The sequence below is a fragment of the Pristiophorus japonicus genome, chromosome 4 (assembly GCF_044704955.1).
Source record: "Pristiophorus japonicus isolate sPriJap1 chromosome 4, sPriJap1.hap1, whole genome shotgun sequence".
Taxonomy (NCBI): domain Eukaryota; kingdom Metazoa; phylum Chordata; class Chondrichthyes; family Pristiophoridae; genus Pristiophorus; species Pristiophorus japonicus.
Window position 1 is genome coordinate 314,541,108 of NC_091980.1, and position 19,296 is coordinate 314,560,403.

Genomic DNA, 19,296 nt, shown 5'->3' on the forward strand with positions numbered 1-19,296 from the left:
CCAGCTCATTCTTGACGGCAAAGCCGACTCCATGAAGGCGGCGTTCTGCCTCTGCTTTCCCTTTCCAGAAGAAGGTGTAACCTCCACCTTGTTCCTTGAGCTGGCCTTCCCCTGCCCGCCGGGTCTCGCTTAGGGCGGCGATGTCAACGTCAAAACGTCTGAGTTCCCGGGCAACTATGGTGGTGCGGCATTCCGGCCTGTTGCTGTTGGGATTGTCCATGAGCATCCTGACATTCCAGGTCCTGAACTTCACACTGATGAAGTGGAAGATGCCAGCGTGTGAGTTCTTTTAACATGGGGTGGCCGCTGCCCACCAGCAACCACACGGGCTTAGCCGAGCAAGGTCTTGGTCCAGTGGCAAGTGGTTCCGAGACAACTGGAGACCAGGCACAGCTCGATAAGCCTAATTGCCTCCGGCGAAGTGTTGGCCACAAGCTCGGCACCGAGTAGCGCCATTGATGCTAGATGGCCGAGGCTTGGTTGGGGGGCAGGCATTAGGAAGGTCACTTCCAAAGATATTTTAAGAGTTAAAATTTGATAAAAATTCCCAATTTGTTTAAAAGGTTTGTAAGAGTTGTTAAAAAGTCTACGATGTAGATCAATAATAGGTTATAAAAGTTTCCCCAATTGTTTAAAAGTTTAAGATTGATTAAGAGTTTTTAAAAAAAAAAGGAATTAAAAGTCGATTAAAAGTTTAAGGTGCAGGGGTCCTCCTGGCTGAGGTAGAAACGGGCCAGTGCAGGGGTCCTTTCAGCCCAGGACAGAAGCTGGCCAGCGCCGGGCCCACACAGATTCGTCGAGCGAGCACACCAGGCCGAAGATGGCTCCGTGGGTTTTTGGCACCGACTGACACCGAGCCGGTCAGGGCTGCTACCCTCACTCTCCTTGGCTTGTTGTCCATTTTCCTTGGTGTGTGTGTCCCGGGCTTGGGGCCCTGCTGTGTGTCCCAGGCGGTGCCAGGCCAGGCCCGGTTCCCCAGGCGGTCCCAGTTTTCCGCTGTGTTTCCCGGGCGGTGCCGGGCTCGGTCCCCAGGGGCAAGCCTCGAGCATGAGTCGCAGTTCCATGCGGGGTCCCCTCGGCCCGGGTAAGGAGCGGGGTCCCCTGTGTGTGCACTGTTCTCTGACCAGACAAATGCGCGTTCATTACACCTTCAGGCAGTACACACTTAAACCTCACTCCCACTGAAATCCACTCATGGAGCCACAGATACATTGTCCTTTGTTGTAATCCCGATCTCTGGAACCTCCTCCAGTTCCACAACCCTTCAGGATCTCTGCGCTACTCCAATTCTGGCCTCTTGTGCATTCCCAATTTTAATTGCTCCATCATTGGCGGTCTAGTAGCCTAGGCTTAGAAGTTCTCCCAAGTTCTGGAATGCCCTCCGTAAACCTCTCCCCCTCTCTTTCCTCCTTCAAGATGCTCCTTGAAACCTACCTTGTTAACCAAGCTTTTGGTCATCTCTGTATGTAAATGTTGTTTGGGAATCGCTCCTGTGAAGTACCTTGGGACATTTTGCTACGTTAAAGGCGTTAAAGGTGTAAGGGGAGGGGTGAGGAGAGACACACCCACAGGGCATGTCCATGGTCTCAATGCTGGGTGATGGACACACTCCAGAAGAATGTCCTCTTCACTGAGCTAATTGTTTTCAGGGTTTTACAGTGAAGAGTTTGACTGGAGACATCCTTTCAAATTCAAAGATATTTAAATAATTGTTATAAATAACATTGTCTAACCAAGAAATGACGCTGTATATTATTGGTGCTGGCATACTTAGTGCATTTACATGGAGTTACATAGAATTACATCTGCAGGGAAAATTAATAAGGACACTTTATACCAAAGCATTATGTGCTGACAAGCAACCCTCACCCCCCATTCCCACAGCCTGGGACCCTCTCCACACTGGCCCTGTATTATTGGTCAGAGTGGTCAAATCGCCCACTATGATACACTGACAATCCTCTCCCCGAGGATATGAAGAACAATGCTCTAACTTCAATCTCTCAGACTGGGCTCCTGGGAACACTAAGCATTGCCTAAGAAAGGCCACTCGGAACTCCTTCACGGCAAACAAGCCAAAGGTGGGCAACGGAAACGTTACAAGGACACCCTCAAAGCCTCCCTGATAAAGTGCAACATTCCCACTGACACCTGGGAGTCCCTGGCCAAAGACCGCCCTAAGTGGAGGAAGTGCATCCGGGAGGACGCTGAGCACCTCGAGTCTCGTCGCTGAGAGCATGCAGAAAGCAAACGCAGGCAGCGGAAGGAGTGTGCGGCAAACCAATCCCACCCTCCCCTTCCCTCAACAACTGGCTGTCCCACCTGTGACAGAGACTGTAATTCCAGTATTGGACAGTTCAGTCAGCTAAGAACTCAGTTTAAGAGTGGAAGCAAGTCTTCCTCGATTCCGAGGGACTGCCTATGATGATGATGATGATGATGATGATGATGATGATGAGGAGCTGAGAGTTTGACTGCATCGAGCTGTGCTCTGCCTGATCTGGGAGTGTTTGCTGATGACACCAAGTGCTTGAGGCAGTGCTGGAAGAGTGAAGAATACAGGCAAGAATGCAGGGCTGGCGAGCATTGCAAATCGATAGGATGCAGACTACGGAAGGATTGGCAGATGAGGATGGGGATCCAACACAGGCTGGTGAAAGGTGGCCGAGAGTTAGGATGGGGGGATGGGGGAGGGGGAAGCTGTGGGTGGTGGTCTGGGTGAGTCGGAGTCTATGTCGTGGAGGGTTCAGGAGACCAGTGAGGGTGGTGCATAGTCGACGTATTTTCTGAAGCGTACGAAAGCATGGGCCTTACACTAAACATCCGTAAGTCAAAGGTCCTCCTCCAACTGGACCCCGCCACACAGCACTGTCCCCCAGTCATCAAGATCCACGGCGCGGCCCTGGACAACGTGGACCATCTCCCATACCTCGGGAGCCTCTTAACAAGAGCAGACATTGACGACGAGATTCAACACCGCCTCCAGTGCGCCAGTGCAGCCTTCGGTCACCTGAGGAAAAGAGTGTTTGAAAACCAGGCCCTCAAAACTGCCACCAAGCTCATGGTCTACAGGGTTGTAGTAATATCCGCCCTCCTGTATGGCTCAGAGACATGGACCATGTACAGTAGACACCTCAAATCACCAATGATGCCTCCGCTAGATCCTATAAATACCCTGGGAGGACAGCCGCACTATCAGTGTCCTCGACCAGGCCAACATCCCCAGCATTGAAGCACTGACCACACTTGATCAGCTCCGCTGGGCAGGCCACATTGTTCACATGCCAGACACGAGACTCCCAAAGCAAGCGCTCTACTCAGAACTCCTTCACGGCAAACAAGCCAAAGGTGGGCAGAGGAAACGTTACAAGGACACCCTCAAAGCCTCCTTGAAAAAGTGCAACATCCCCACTGACACCTGGGAGTCCTTGGCCAAAGACCGCCCTAAGTGGAGGAAGTGCATCCGGGAGGGCGCTGAACACCTTGAGAACCTGTGGAATTCTCTACCACAGAAAGTTGTTGAGGCCAGTTCGTTAGATATATTCAAAAGGGAGTTAGATGTGGTCCTTACGGCTAAAGGACTCAAGGGGTATGGAGAGAAAGCAGGAATGGGGTACGGAAGTTGCATGATCAGCCATGATCATATTGAATGGTGGTGCAGACTCGAAGGGCCGAATGCCCTACTCCTGCACCTATTTTCTATGTTTCTATGTCTCATCGCCGAGAGCATGCAGAAATCAAGCGCAGGCAGCGGAAAGAGCATGCAGCAAACCTGTCCCACCCACCCCTTCCCTCAACGACTGTCTGTCCCGCCTTAGGCAGGGACTGTGGCTCTTGTATTGGACTGTGGAGCCACCTAAGAACTCATTTTTAAGAGTGGAAGCAAGTCTTCCTCGATTCCGAGGGACTGCCTCTGATGTTGATGATGAGGATGGTGCTGAAAACGTTCTGTCTGGAGGTGATTGTTTGAAAGTAGCTGATTGTGAAACACCCAAGCATGTTTCTGAGAGGCAATGATAAGGTGCTGTATAAATAACAGCCTGTATTTTCCTTTTGTTGTCCCGTCCCATTATGTCTCAAAGAACTCTCACCCAGAGATGCCGCTGGAGGAGGGAAGGGGCTGCTCCCCAGTTTGCACCCCACGCCTGCATCAACGGCAGAGCGTACAACCATACACAACCTTCACAACGTAAACACAAGCCGCAGCAGTTACATTTGTAAGGACTTGTGTAGGGAGCAGTATTACAGATATCGCCTGGAGAAACGTATCCAAGGTCTCCCGACCTTAACCTGCAGCTTCCGTGAATCACAGCAGTGAGAACACACACTCCCCCAACTCTGGGCCAGCCTTTGCTAGCGATAGGGTTTCCCAGAACACGAATGCCAGGAGAGTCAAATGACTGAGAAGGCATTCTGGCATCTTCAGTGTGGTCCAATTAGTAAGACAAAACAACTGCTAATACCCATACAGCAGCATGTATGCCCCTGATGGGCTGCTCTGAAGGAGTGCAGTGTACTGTAACAGAACGCTGGCACCATTTGCGGCATGGTCTGAGGATAATGCCTTCACCCTGCTATGAGGTAAGGCTGATCCACATCCAGAGCCTGTAACCCACTAAGCTGAAACTACAGCAATTAAACTGGCAATCATCTTTTCGAGGTCAACTTCGCTCCCACTGCCAAACTGTGGGAGGCCACCTTTAGCAACAGCAGATTACAGCCCTGTACAGGAGGCCAGGAGGAGCGGGAGATCCACGCTCCTTTGCTAAAACACGCAAGAAAGGGCGTTCCCCAACCAGATGACCCCAAAAAGGAATTAGAGCAAGAAAAACAGCAACACTGGGGAATAACGTGTATTTCAGTCAAATTTACATAGTGCCTTATCAAGTCTTTCAGAAGCAAAGTGGTTCAGACAATAAATTACTTTGAAGCCACTGTTATATCACCAATTTGTGCAGAGTAAGACCCCACAAACAGCAGTGAGGTGAGATGAATGACCAGTAAATCTGGTTTTGGTGGTGTTAGTTGCGGGGGAAACGTTGGCCAGCACACCGGGAAAACCCCCTTACGGCTAAAGGGATCGAGGGGTATGGAGAGAAAGCAGGAAAGGGGTACTGAGGGAATGATCAGCCATGATCTTATTGAATGGTGGTGCAGGCTCGAAGGGCCGAATGGCCTACTCCTGCACCTAGTGTCTGTGTTTCCTCTTCCAATAGTGCTGTGGGATGTGCTCCCGGACTAACAATGCCAGTAGACAGGGCTTCGGGGCAGAGAGTGAAGAGGAGGTGGGCCCACTCTCCTCCGTGTGTTCTTCAATTTCATTCCCTCCTCTTTCTACGTTTCCTTTCCACTATTTGTTCTGGGATTTTCGTTACCTGGTGTGCAGATCGGCAGAAAAGGTTAGGGAGGGGGAGGAAAATGTCTAGCAGTTAACAGGCACTTGGAATTGCAAACACACAAAAAAAGTAATCACTGTCTGAAAGTGGAATGCTCAGTGAAGCACGAGGTGACCCTTGGGGAGAACCAGTCCTGGAGTCAGTCTAATAAACATTCCAACCCACAAAACGCTCCACTCACGTTAAGGAGATGACACTCTGCAGCCCAGCGAAGGGTCACCCATTCCTGCTTAAAGCTGCTCTGCGCTCAGTCTAATTGAAAACTATAAAAAAAGTTAATTTGCATTAGAGGACCCACAGGAAAATAATTCGATGCAAGCAACTTTATTTTTACTGAGATGAAAAGAGCCTCTGGTTACAGAGCAGCTCTGAGATTATAGTGAGAAACAGAAGGCTCAATACAAAGCACTGTTCACAATGACATCATCTACTCCATCAGCAGCAGTTCATCAATCCATACAATCATTCTTTTATAGTAAATATATTCCGACTGCATTGTATCCCTCACCGCGAACACAAGAAATAGGAGCAGGAGTCGGCCATTCGGCCCCTCGAGCCTGCTCCGCCATTCAATGAGATCCTGGCTGATCATCGACCTCCACTTTCCCGCTCGATCCCCATAATCCCTTGATTCCCTTCGTGCCCAAAAATCTATTGATCACAGCCTTGAATATACTCAACGACTCAGCATCCACAGCCCTCTGGGTAGAGAATTCTAAGGATTCACCACCCTCAGTAAAGAAATTCCTCCTCATCACAGTCTTTAAAGGCTGACCCCTTATCCTGAGACTGTGACCCCTAGTTCTAGACGTGCCAGCCCGGGGGAAACAACCTTTTAGCATCTAACCTGTCAATCCCCCTCAGAATCTTATATATTTCAATTAGATCACCTCCCATTTTTCTAAATTCGAGAGTGCAGGCCCAATCTGCTCAATGTCTCCTCATAGGCCAACCCTTCCATCATGGCTGGTTCACAGTACTGAAGGACAGTGCATTAGGCAGGTGCATCTCCCCATGTCTATAGCTAAGCAGTAAGCGAAGGCAGGATATTTTGTCATGGGGGCCATCACAGCTGAGATCGAACCTGCTCCCGTCCGTGAAGCAGCAATCAACAAAAGCACAATCTAATCGAGGGGCTCAGGAGGTTTATATATAGAATAACAGATACCCAGGAGTGAGTTACAGGCTGGGATCTAATCGAGGGGTTCGGGGGGTTTATATATAGAAGAACAGATACCCGGGAGTGAGTTACTGGCTGGGATCTAATCGAGGGGTTCGGGGGGTTTATATATAGAATAACAGATACCCGGGAGTGAGTTACAGGCTGGGATCTAATCGAGGGGTTCGGGGGGTTTATATATAGAATAACAGATACCCGGGAGTGAGTTACAAGCTGGAATCTAACCACCGGGTTAAAATAACTGGAGAATAAGACTTCCATTGGTCCATAGCCTGAAGAAAGATTATGCTGAAGCCGCAGGGAGTTGAGCAAGACAAAACAGCAGCTGCAATCTTTCTCTCCCTAGCCATATTCAGCACAGTAAGATTCCAGTGCAGTCGAATGGCTGCCTCCAGCATTCACCCATTGGTCCATGTTCTAAATCACTCCGTTAGCAGTCAACGTAATCACCCAAAATAAATCTCTCCTCTTGGAAAATAAGAACATAAGAAATAGGAGCAGGAGTCGGCCATACGGCCCCTCGAGCCTGCTCCGCCATTTAATACGATCATGGCTGATCCGATCATGGACTCAGCTCCACTTCCCCACCCGCTCCCCATAACCCCTTCTTCCCTTATCATTTAAGAAACTGTCTATCTCTGTCTTAAATTTATTCAATGTCCCAGCTTCCACAGCTCTCTGAAGCAGCGAATTCCACAGATTTACAACCCTGAGAGAGAAGAAATTCATCCTCATCTCTGTTTTAAATGGGCGGCCCCTTATTCTAAGATCATGCCCCCTAGTTCTAGTCTCCATCAGTGGAAACATCCTCTCTGCATCCACCATGTCAAGTCCCCTCATAATCTTATACGTTTCGATAAGATCACCTCTCATTCTTCTGAATTCCAATGAGTAGAGGTCCAACCTTCCCTCATAAGTCAACCCCCTCATCCCCGGAATCAACCGAGTGAACCTTCTCTGAACTGCCTCCAAAGCAAGTATATCCTTTCTTAAATATGGAAACCAAAATTGCACGCAGTATTCCAGGTGTGGCCTCACCAATACCCTGTATAACTGTAGCAAGACTTCCCTGCTTTTATACTCCATCCCCTTTGCAATAAAGACAATATATTGGCCTTCCTAATTACTTGCTGTACCTGCATACTATCCTTATGTGTTTCATGCACAAGTACCCCCAGGTCCCGCTGTACTGCAGCACTTTGTAATCTTTCTCCATTTAAATAATAACTTGCTCTTTGATTTTTTTCTGCCTGAATAAATGCTGTTTCGGTGCAGGAATCGTACGCAGTTAAAGGATAAACTCTTCATTTTTTTGCTCTGGCAACCCAACAACTTTTAAAAGTTGTGGTTTTTCAAGAGCTGGGTTTGGAGGGAAAATTGCTTCAAGAAGCTGTCAGCAAATGGTGTCAGAATGTGAGCAAGTGCACAGAACGAGGAAGTATCACCACACAGATCCGCTCCACAAGTCTGCGGAACACAGCAAGCGACTGGACTGGGCATCCAGCGCCCGCAACGCAGTGCTAGCATCCTAGGGTGGGGAGGGGCGATTCCAGATCGCGAGCTTGAACAGCCAATCAGGCTCCACGCAATACACGCAGCACGGCAGTTGGGCAGATGGTTATGGGTGAAGGAATCCCCTGGTGTCCAGGGCCATACTGATGAGGAAGGTCGCAAGTCTGATGCTGAGAATGACGTGAGTATCACGTGTAGTGAGTTGGTCTTACCGCAGGAGAAGGGTCCACAGCCAGATAGGGAATGGAAGACCAACAGGAAGAGCAGTGCAAGAAAGATAGTGCAGGAGTCCCCTGTGGTCATCCCCCTGCAAAACAGATACACTGCTTTGAGTACTGTTGGGGAGGATGACTCATCAGGGGAGGGCAGCAGCAGCCAAGTTCATGGCACCGTAGGTGGCTCTGCTGCAAAGGAGGGCAGGAAAAAGAGTGGGAGCGCGATAGTGATAGGGGATTCGATGGTGAGGGGAATAGATAGGCGTTTCTGCGGACGCAACCGAGACTCCAGGATGGTATGTTGCCTCCCTGGTGCAAGGGTCAAGGATGTCTCGGAGCGGGTGCAGGACATTCTGAAATGGGAGGGAGAACAGCCAGTTGTCGTGGTGCACATTGGTACCAACGACATAGGTAAAAAAAGGGATGAGGTCCTACGAAAAGAATTTAAGGAACTAGGAGCTAAATTAAAAAGTAGGACCTCAAAAGTAGTAATCTCGGGATTGCTACCAGTGCCACGTGCTAGTCAGAGTAGGAATCGCAGGATAGCGCAGATGAATACATGGCTTGAGCAGTGGTGCAGCAGGGAGGGATTCAAATTCTTGGGGCATTGGAACCGGTTCTGGGGGAGGTGGGACCAGTACAAACCGGACGGTCTGCACCTGGGCAGGTCCGGAACCAATGTCCTAGGGGGAGTGTTTGCTAGTGCTGTTGGGGAGGAGTTAAACTAATATTGCAGGGGGATGGGAACCTATACAGGGAGACAGAGGGAGACAAAAAGGAAGCAAAAGCAAAAGACAGAAAGGAGATGAGGAAAAGTGGAGGGCAGAGAAACCCAAGGCAAAGAACAAAAAGGGCCACTGTACAGCAAAATTCTAAAAGGACAAAGGGTGTTAAAAAAACAAGCCTGAAGGCTTTGTGTCTTAATGCAAGGAGTATCCGCAATAAGGTGGATGAATTAATTGTGCAAATAGATGTTAACAAATATGATGTGATTGGGATTACGGAGACGTGGCTCCAGGATGATCAGGGCTGGGAACTCAACATCCAGGGGTATTCAACATTCAGCAAGGATAGAATAAAAGGAAAAGGAGGTGGGGTAGCATTACTGGTTAAAGAGGAGATTAATGCAATAGTTAGGAAAGACATTAGCTTGGATGATGTGGAATCTATATGGGTGGAGCTGCAGAACACTAAAGGGCAAAAATCGTTAGTGGGAGTTGTGTACAGACCTCCAAACAGTAGTAGTGATGTTGGGGAGGGCATCAAACAGGAAATTAGGAGTGCATGCAATAAAGGTGCAGCAGTTATAATGGGTGACTTTAATATGCACATAGATTGGGCTAGCCAAACTGGAAGCAATACGGTGGAGGAGGATTTCCTGGAATGCATAAGGGATGGTTTTCTAGACCAATATGTCGAGGAACCAACTAGGGGGGAGGCCATCTTAGACTGGGTGTTGTGTAATGAGAGAGGATTAATTAGCAATCTCATTGTGCGAGGCCCCTTGGGGAAGAGTGACCATAATATGGTGGAATTCTGCATTAGGATGGAGAATGAAACAGTTAATTCAGAGACCATGGTCCAGAACTTAAAGAAGGGTAACTTTGAAGGTATGAGGCATGAATTGGCTAAGATAGATTGGCTAATGATACTTAAGGGGTTGACTGTGGATGGGCAATGGCAGACATTTAGAGAACGCATGGATGAATTACAACAATTGTACATTCCTGTCTGGCGTAAAAATAAAAAAGGGAAGGTGGCTCAACCGTGGCTATCTAGGGAAATCAGGGATAGTATTAAAGCCAAGGAAATGGCATACAAATTGGCCAGAAATAGCAGCGAACCTGAGGACTGGGAGAAATTTAGAACTCAGCAGAGGAGGACAAAGGGTTTGATTAGGGCAGGGAAAATGGAGTACGAGAAGAAGCTTGCAGGGAACATTAAGGCGGATTGCAAAAGTTTCTATAGGTATGTAAAGAGAAAGAGGTTAGTAAAAACAAACGTAGGTCCCCTGCAGTCAGAATCAGGGGAAGTCATAACGGGGAACAAAGAAATGGCAGACCAATTGAACATGTACTTTGGTTCAGTATTCACTAAGGAGGACACAAACAACCTTCCGGATATAAAAGTGGTCAGAGGGTCTATTAAAGAGGAGGAACTGAGGGAAATCTTTATTAGTCGGGAAATTGTGTTGGGGAAATTGATGGGATTGAAGGCCGATAAATCCCCAGGGCCTGATGGACTGCATCCCAGAGTACTTAAGGAGGTGGCCTTGGAAATAGCGGATGCATTGACAGTCATTTTCCAACATTCCATTGACTCTGGATCAGTTCCTATCGAGTGGAGGGTAGCCAATGTAACCCCACTTTTTAAAAAAGGAGGGAGAGAGAAAGCAGGGAATTATAGACCGGTCAGCCTGACCTCAGTAGTGGGTAAAATGATGGAATCAATTATTAAGGATGTCATAGCAGCGCATTTGGAAAATGGTGACATGATAGGTCCAAGTCAGCATGGATTTGTAAAAGGGAGATCATGCTTGACAAATCTTCTGGAATTTTTTGAGGATGTTTCCAATAAAGTGGACAAAGGAGTACCAGTTGATGTGGTGTATTTGGACTTTCAGAAGGCTTTCGACAAGGTCCCACACAGGAGATTAATGTGCAAAGTTAAAGCACATGGGATTGGGGGTAGTGTGCTGACGTGGATTGAGAACTGGTTGTCAGACAGGAAGCAAAGAGTAGGAGTAAATGGGTACTTTTCGGAATGGCAGGCAGTGACTAGTGGGGTACCGCAGGGTTCTGTGCTGGGGCCCCAGCTGTTTACATTATACATTAATGATTTAGACGAAGGGATTAAATGTAGTATCTCCAAATTTGCGGATGACACTAAGTTGGGTGGCAGTGTGAGCTGCGAGGAGGATGCTATGAGGCTACAGAGTGACTTGGATAGGTTAGGTGAGTGGGCAAATGCGTGGCAGATGAAGTATAATGTGGATAAATGTGAGGTTATCCACTTTGGTGGTAAAAACAGAGAGACAGACTATTATCTGAATGGTGACAGATTAGGAAAAGGGAAGGTGCAACGAGACCTGGGTGTCATGGTACATCAGTCATTGAAGGTTGGCATGCAGGTACAGCAGGCGGTTAAGAAAGCAAATGGCATGTTGGCCTTCATAGCGAGGGGATTTGAGTACAGGGGCAGGGAGGTGTTGCTACAGTTGTACAGGGCTTTGGTGAGGCCACACCTGGAGTATTGTGTACAGTTTTGGTCTCCTAACTTGAGGAAGGACATACTTGCTGTTGAGGGAGTGCAGCGAAGATTCACCAGACTGATTCCCGGGATGGTGGGACTGACCTATCAAGAAAGACTGAATCAACTGGGCTTGTATTCACTGGAGTTCAGAAGAGTGAGAGGGGACCTCATAGAAACGTTTAAAATTCTGACGGGTTTGGACAGGTTGGATGCAGGAAGAATGTTCCCAATGTTGGGGAAGTCCAGAAGCAGGGGTCACAGTCTAAGGATAAGGGGTAAGCCATTTAGGACCGAGATAAGGAGAAACTTCTTCACCCAGAGAGTGGTGAACCTGTGGAATTCTCTACCACAGGAAGTAGTTGAGGCCAATTCACTAAATATATTCAAAAGGGAGTTAGATGAAGTCCTTAGTACTCGGGGGATCAAGGGGTATGGCGTGAAAGCAGGAAGTGGGTACTGAAGTTTCATGTTCAGCCATGAACTCGTTGAATGGCGGTGCAGGCTAGAAGGGCTGAATGGCCTGCTCCTGCACCTATTTTCTATGTTTCTATGTTTCTAAGTCTCTGCTTCAGTTGGGGCAGCAAAATTAGCCTGAACTGGGGTGGGATGTGGTGAATCGGTTGGTGGGTCGATTAATGTGGGAGAGCAGGATATATTGGATGGGGCTGAGCACTGAGGGAACCGATATCTTCTCAAACTTTCTGGAAAGATGTTGCTAATAACCAGAGGACTTGAGACTTACAACCAGCGCTACCTCCCCGTTAATATCTATTAATATCCAAGGGAGGCTTCTCAGCTATTTGGATGTAATTTAAAAAAATAATATAGCCCCTGTGAGCGCCCCATCGGTCTCTCACTAATTTCTCCACCGGTTTCACAAAGGCAGCTCGGGAGTCACTGAGATTAAAGGAGGCCTTTGATCTGGGTGTTATTTTTGCACTACAACTGAACTCCTGCTGCTGTTTGGCTCTAAACTGGGGAAGTGTTGGCAGGCAATGGCACAATCGATCAGCCAACCCTGCCAGGAATCTATCCTCTTGCGCACAAAAACTTTATTTCAGGAACCAAGGGAGCCTTTTCCATATATATATATATATATATGTATGTATGTCTAAAAAAATGCCAGAATGTGAGATAGGACTTCCAGTCCCCCGTTACCATGGACACCTCACAGTTTTCACATAAAGGATCACTGCAGGTTTATTGACCCATAGTGAACACTGGTAACTCTTTCCTTCCTGCACTATTTAACGTTAACACTGCTTTTCCATGGGAATTCACAGCTGATGTGGAGATGGAGGAACCCGGGTCTTTCATCAGCCTTTGCACAAATGAAGTTGACATCTAAAATTTGACGAGAGAGACGAGAAGTGGGTGACGCTGCCCCCTAACACAGTGACACTCGCATAACTCTGAAGTGAAACACTTTCTGTGGAGGGATCCCGTGATTCGCCTGGGAGCAGCAAGCAGGAGATGGGAATGCCCAGATCCGATACTGTGCTTGGAACTAACAGAGGGTGAGCGTGAAGGAGTCAGCTGGGCTGGATGAGTGGGACATGGAAATGAGTTGCAGAGAGTGAAGTGGGCAGGGTGAGTTAGAATCAGAGAATCCTACAGCACAGGAGGTCATTCAGTCCATCGTGCCCGAGTCAGCCTTTACAAGAGCTATCCAATTAATCTCACTATCCTGCACATTCCTGTACATTTTGCTGTTTAAGTATTTATCCAATTCTCTTTTGAAAGTTACTATTGAATCTTCTTCCTCCGTCCTTTCAGGCAGCGTTGCGTAAAACAAGTTTTCGTCTCCCTCTGGTTCTGTTGCCAATGACCTGACATCTGTGTCCTCTGGTTACTGACCCTCCCGCCACTGGAACCACTTTCTCTTTACTTCCTCGAACAAACCCTTTAGGATGCCTGTGTTTTTATGTACTCTCTACTTGGCTCGTGAAAACATGACTGCAGGGTACCTTTACACTGAGCACTGCTGACTGTGACTGTTTGAGCCAATCACACGTTTGTCAGAATCCCGAGTGTGCTAGAAGGTGAGGTTATTACTGAGCAATGTTTGAAATAACTCCATCAAGCTCGAAAACCTCCAAAGACTATTGTGATCAATTTCCTTTCAATTGTTGGTAAATTTTGTTGTCCTTCCAGTTGCAGTCGCCCGCTTTCGCACTAAACTCCACGCCAACTCACCAAATGAGTCGGAACCAGTTCTCCCCTGTGTTGTGTATCTGTAAAGCATGCACTCCCATGTTCCGCCACTAGGGAGCTCGTCACTTGAAGTCCCAAGGGATCCCAGCATCCCTTGGGAGCACTGTATATAAGCCGGCCCCTAAGGCCTGTTCCTCACTCTGGAGTGTCTTAATAAAGACTGAGGTCACTGTTACTTTAACCTCCCTGTGTGCAGTCTCATCTGTGTTATGAACACAATAACTGGCGGCGAGTATATGAATCCAAAGCAAAGATGCAGCAAACTGTGGGCATCCTGGAGAAGTTCTCGGAGGGTGAGGACTGGGAAGCCTATGTCGAACGGCTAGACCAGTACTTTGTAGCCAACGAGCTGGACGGAGAAGGAAGCGCTGCAAAAAGGAGAGCGGTCCACCTCACGGTCTGCGGGGCACCGACCTACAGCCTCATGAAGAATCTTCTGGCTCCGGTGAAATCCACAGATAAGTCGTATGAGGAGCTGTGTACACTGGTTCGGGAGCATCTTAACCCAAGGGAGAGCGTGCTGATGGCGAGGTATCGGTTCTACACGTGCCAGCGATCTGAAGGTCAGGAAGTGGCGAGCAAAGGCGACTTGCAGGACAATGTGAGTTTGATGGCTACCTGGAGCAAATGCTCAGAGACTTTTTTGTACTGGGCATTGGCCACGAGACCATCCTACGAAAACTTTTGACTGTAGAGACACCGACCCGAAGTAAGGCCATTGCGCTAGCACAGGCGTTTATGTCCACCAGTGATAACACCAAACAAATCTCTCAGCACACAAGTGCTAGCAATGTTCATAAATTAACTGGCAGTGTTTGCGAGCAGAAATGTACAGGGCAGAAACCATGAGTCTGCAACTGCCAGCAGCCCCCAGGTGACCCAGATGACTCGAGTCCGCAACAAAGGATGAATGGAAGGCAATTCACACCTTGTTGGCATTATGGAGGCTTCCATTCAGCCTATTCATGCGGCTTCAAAGGGTATGTTTGCAAGAGCTTTGGAACAATGGGGCACCTCAAATGAGCTTGCAGACGAGCTGCTAGCTCTGCAAAACCTGCACGTGGCAGAGGAAGATCGGTCCATGGTGGGTCAAAGCAATTTCGAGCCTCAGAGAGAGGAGGCAGATGCTGAAGTACACTGGGTGCACACATTTTCGACGAAATGTCCACCTATAATGCTAAATGTAAAATTGAATGGCTTACCCATAGCCATGGAACTGGACACTGGCGCGAGCCAATCCATCATGAGTAAAAAGATGTTTGAGAGACTGTGGTGCAACAAGGCACTCAGACCAGCCCTGAGCCCCATCCACACGAAACTGAGAAAGTACACCAAAGAGCTTATCACTGTCCTGGGCAGCGCCTTGGTCAAGGTCACCTACGAGGGCACGGTGCACAAACTGCCACTCTGGATTGTCCCGGGCGATGGCCCCACACTGCTTGGAAGGAGCTGGCTGGGCAAAATCTTCTGGAACTGGGATGACATCCGAGCGCTATCACATGTCGATGAGGCCTCATGTACCCAGGTTCTTAACAAATTTCCTTCCCTTTTTGAGCTAGGCATTGGAAACTTTTCCGGGGTGAAGGTGCGGATCCACTTGGTCCCAGAGGCACGACCCATTCACCACAAGGCGCGAGCGGTACCTCACAAGAGGGAGAGAGTGGAAATTGAGCTGGACAGGCTGGAACGCGAGGGCATCATCTCCCCAGTGGAATTCAGCGAGTGGGCCAACCCGATTGTTCCAGTACTCAAAAGTGATGGCACGGTCAGGAGTTGAGCTGATTATAAAGTAACTATTAATCATTTCTCGCTACAGGACCAATACCCGCTACCTAAGACCAGACGACCTATTTGCGACGCTGGTAGGAGGCAAGACGTGCACCAAGCTCGACCTGACTTCGGCCTACATGACGCAGGAGCTGGAGGAGTCTTCGAAGGGCCTCACCTGCATCAACACGCACAAGGGACTGTTCATCTACAACAGATGCCCGTTTGCAATTCGGTCGGATGCAGCGATCTTCCAGAGAAACATGGAGAGCCTACTCAATATACATATACATAGATGACCTGGAAGAGGGGACAGAGTGTAGTGTAACAAAATTTGCAGATGACACTAAGATTAGTGGGAAAGCGGGCTGTGTAGAGGACACAGAGAGGCTGCAAAGAGATTTGGATAGGTTAAGCGAATGGGCGAAGGTTTGGCAGATGGAATACAATGTAGGAAAGTGTGAGGTCATCCACCTTGGGGAAAAAAAACAGTAAAAGGGAATATTATTTGAATGGGGAGAAATTACAACATGCTGAGATGCAGAGGGACCTGGGGGTCCTTGTGCATGAATCCCAAAAAGTTAGTTTGCAGGTGCAGCAGGTAATCAGGAAGGTGAATGGAATGTTGGCCTTCATTGCGAGAGGGATGGAGTACAAAAGCAGGGAGGTCCTGCTGCAACTGTACAGGGTATTGGTGAGGCCGCACCTGGAGTACTGCGTGCAGTTTTGGTCACCTTACTTAAGGAAGGATATACTAGCTTTGGAGGGGGTACAGAGACGATTCACTAGGCTGATTCCGGAGATGAGGGGGTTACCTTATGATGATAGATTGAGTAGACTGGGTCTTTACTCGTTGGAGTTCAGAAGGATGAGGGGTGATCTTATAGAAACATTTAAAATCATGAAAGGGATAGACAAGATAGAGGCAGAGAGGTTGTTTCCACTGGTCGGGGAGACTAGAACTAGGGGGCACAGCCTCAAAATACAGGGGAGCCAATTTAAAACCGAGTTGAGAAGGAATTTCTTCTCCCAGAGGGTTGTGAATCTATGGAATTCTCTGCCCAAGGAAGCAGTTGAAGCTAGCTCATTGAATGTTTTCAAGTCACAGATAGATAGATTTTTAAGCAATAAGAGAATTAAGGGTTACGGGGAGAGGGCGGGTAAGTGGAGCTGAGTCCACGGCCAGATCAGCCATGATCTTATTGAATGGCGGAGCAGGCTCGAGGGGCTAGATGGTCTACTCCTGTTCCTAATTCTTATGTTCTTATGTAAGTCGGTACCACACACGGTGGTTTTTCAGAACAACATAGTGGTCACGGGTCAGGACACCGCCGAGCACCTACAAAACCTGGAGGAGGTCCTCCAGCGACTGGATCGCGTAGGGCTGCGGCTGAAGAGGTCGAAATGTGTCTTCATGGCAACAGAAGTAGAGTTTTTGGGGAGAAAGATCGAGATGGACGACATTCGGCCCACTGACGCCAAGACAGAGGCTATCAGGAACGTGCCCGGCCACAGAACGTCACGGAGCTGCGGTCGTTCCTGGGACTCCTCAACTATTTTGGTAACTTCCTACCGGGGTTAAGCACCCTCTTAGAGCCCCTACATGTGTTATTGTGTAAAGGTGAGAACTGGGTATGGGGAAAAAAACAATTGTTTTTGAGAAAGTCAGAAAAATGTTATGCTCCAACAAACTGCTTGTATTGTATCACCCGTGTAAAAGACTCGTGCTAGCATGTGACGCGTCGTTGTACGGAGTCGGGTGTGTATTACAACAAGCTAACGTTACGGGGAAGTTGCAACCTGTCGCCTATGCCTCCAGGAGCTTGTCTAAGGCCGAGGGGGCCTACAGCATGATTGAGAAAGAGGCATTAGCGTGTGTGTTCGGGGTAAAGAAAATGCATCAGTACCTGTTTGGCCTCAAATTTGAGATGGAAACCGATCACAAGCCCCTCATATCCCTGTTTGCTGAAAACAAGGGGATAAATACTAATACCTCAGCCCGCATACAAAGGTGGGCACTCGCACTATCAGCGTATAACTATACTATCTGCCACAGGCCAGGCACTGAGAACTGTGTGGATGCTCTCAGTCGGCTACCATTGCCCACCACGGTGGCTGCAGCCTGCAAACTTGTTGATGGTGGTGCAGCCCGCAGACTTGTTGATGGTCATGGAAGTGTTTGAAAATGATAAATCACCTGTCGCGGCCCGCCAGATTAGGACTTGGACCAGCCAAGATCCTCTGCTGTCCCTAGTAAAAAACTGTGTACTACATGGGAGCTGGGCCAGCATTCCTGCTGAAATGCAAAAGCTAATCAAGCGGCGAAAGGACGAGCTGTCCATTCAGGCAGACTACCTGTTGTGGGGTAACCGCGTAGTGCTACCTAAAAAGGGCAGGGAGACGTTCATCTCGGATCTCCACAGCACACACCCTGGTATAATAATGATGAAAGCGATAGCCAGATCCCACGTGTGGTGGCCCGGTATCGACTCTGACTTAAGAGTCCTGTGTACGGCAATGCAGCATGTGTGCTCAGTTGAGCAACGCGCCCAGAGAGGCACCACTAAGTTTGTGGTCCTGGCCCTCCAGACCATGGTCGAGGATCCATGTCGACTATGTGGGCCCGTTTCTCGGTAAAATGTTCCTGGTGGCGGTGGATGCTTTTTTAAAATGGATTGAATGTGAAATAATGTCGGGAAGCACCGCCACCGCCACCATTGAAAGCCTGAGGGCCATGTTTGCCACCCACGGCCTGCCTGACATACTGGTCAGTGACAACGGGCCATGTTTCACCAGTGCCGAATTTAAAGAATTCATGACCCGCAATGGGATCAAACATGTCACCTCGGCCCCGTTTAAACCAGCCTCCAATGGGCAGGCAGAGTGGGCAGTACAAACAATCAAACAGAGCCTTAAACGAGTCACAGAAGGCTCACTCCAAACCCGCCTGTCCCGAGTACTGCTCAGCTACCGCACGAGACCCCACTCACTCACAGGGGTGCCCCCGGCTGAGCTACTCATGAAAAGGACACTTAAAACCAGACTCTCGCTGGTTCACCCCAACCTGCATGATCAGGTGGAGAGCAGGCGGTAGCAACAAAATGTAAACGATGGTCGCGCCACTGTGTCACGGGAAATTGATCTGTATGTGCTAAACTATGGACATGGTCCCAAGTGGATCGTGGGCACGGTGATAGCTAAAGAAAGGAGTAGGGTGTTTGTAGTCAAACTAGACAATGGACAAATTTGCAGAAAGCACCTGGACCAAACGAGGCTGCGGTTCACAGACTGCCCTGAACAACCCACAGCAGACACCACTTTTTTCGAGCCCACAACACACACCCAAAGGATCGACGACACCACGCCGGACCAGGAAATCGAACCCATCACGCCCAACAGCCCAGCAAGGCCAGGCTCACTCGGCAGCCCTGCAGGGCCAACAACACGCCAGCCCAGCGAGGGCACAGCCAACACACCAGAACAGACATTTGTACCGAGGCGGTCCACCAGGAAAAGAAAGGCTCCCGACCACCTCACCTTGTAAATAGTTTTCACTTTGACTTTGGGGGGGAGTGATGTTGTGTATCTGTAAAGCATGCACTCCCATGTTCCGCCACCAGGGAGCGCATCCCCTGAAGTCCCAAGGGATCCCAGCATCCCTTGGGAGCACTGTATATAAGCCGGCCCCTAAGGCCTGTTCCTCACTCTGGAGTGTCTTAATAAAGACTGAGGTCACTGTTACTTCAGTGCAGTCTCATCT

General features: G+C 48.8%; 1 protein-coding gene across 7 annotated transcripts in view; it reads right to left on the minus strand.

The window, feature by feature from the left end:
* Window positions 1–19,296, minus strand: part of ttll5 (tubulin tyrosine ligase-like family, member 5) — a 595,921-nt gene that overhangs the window by 232,178 nt on the left and 344,447 nt on the right. The window contains exon 29 of one of the 7 annotated variants that reach the window (XR_011593158.1): window positions 5,578–5,659. The exons of 5 other annotated variants lie outside the window; for them this stretch is intronic. Coding sequence is in view for 1 of the 2 variants with exons in the window: in XM_070879715.1 (XP_070735816.1) it covers window positions 5,372–5,375 (4 nt within the window). In the remaining variant the exon portion in view is untranslated. Of the gene's footprint in view, window positions 1–5,306; window positions 5,376–5,577; window positions 5,660–19,296 lie in introns of those variants that run through there. One more of the 7 variants, XM_070879715.1, reaches the window with a different exon arrangement.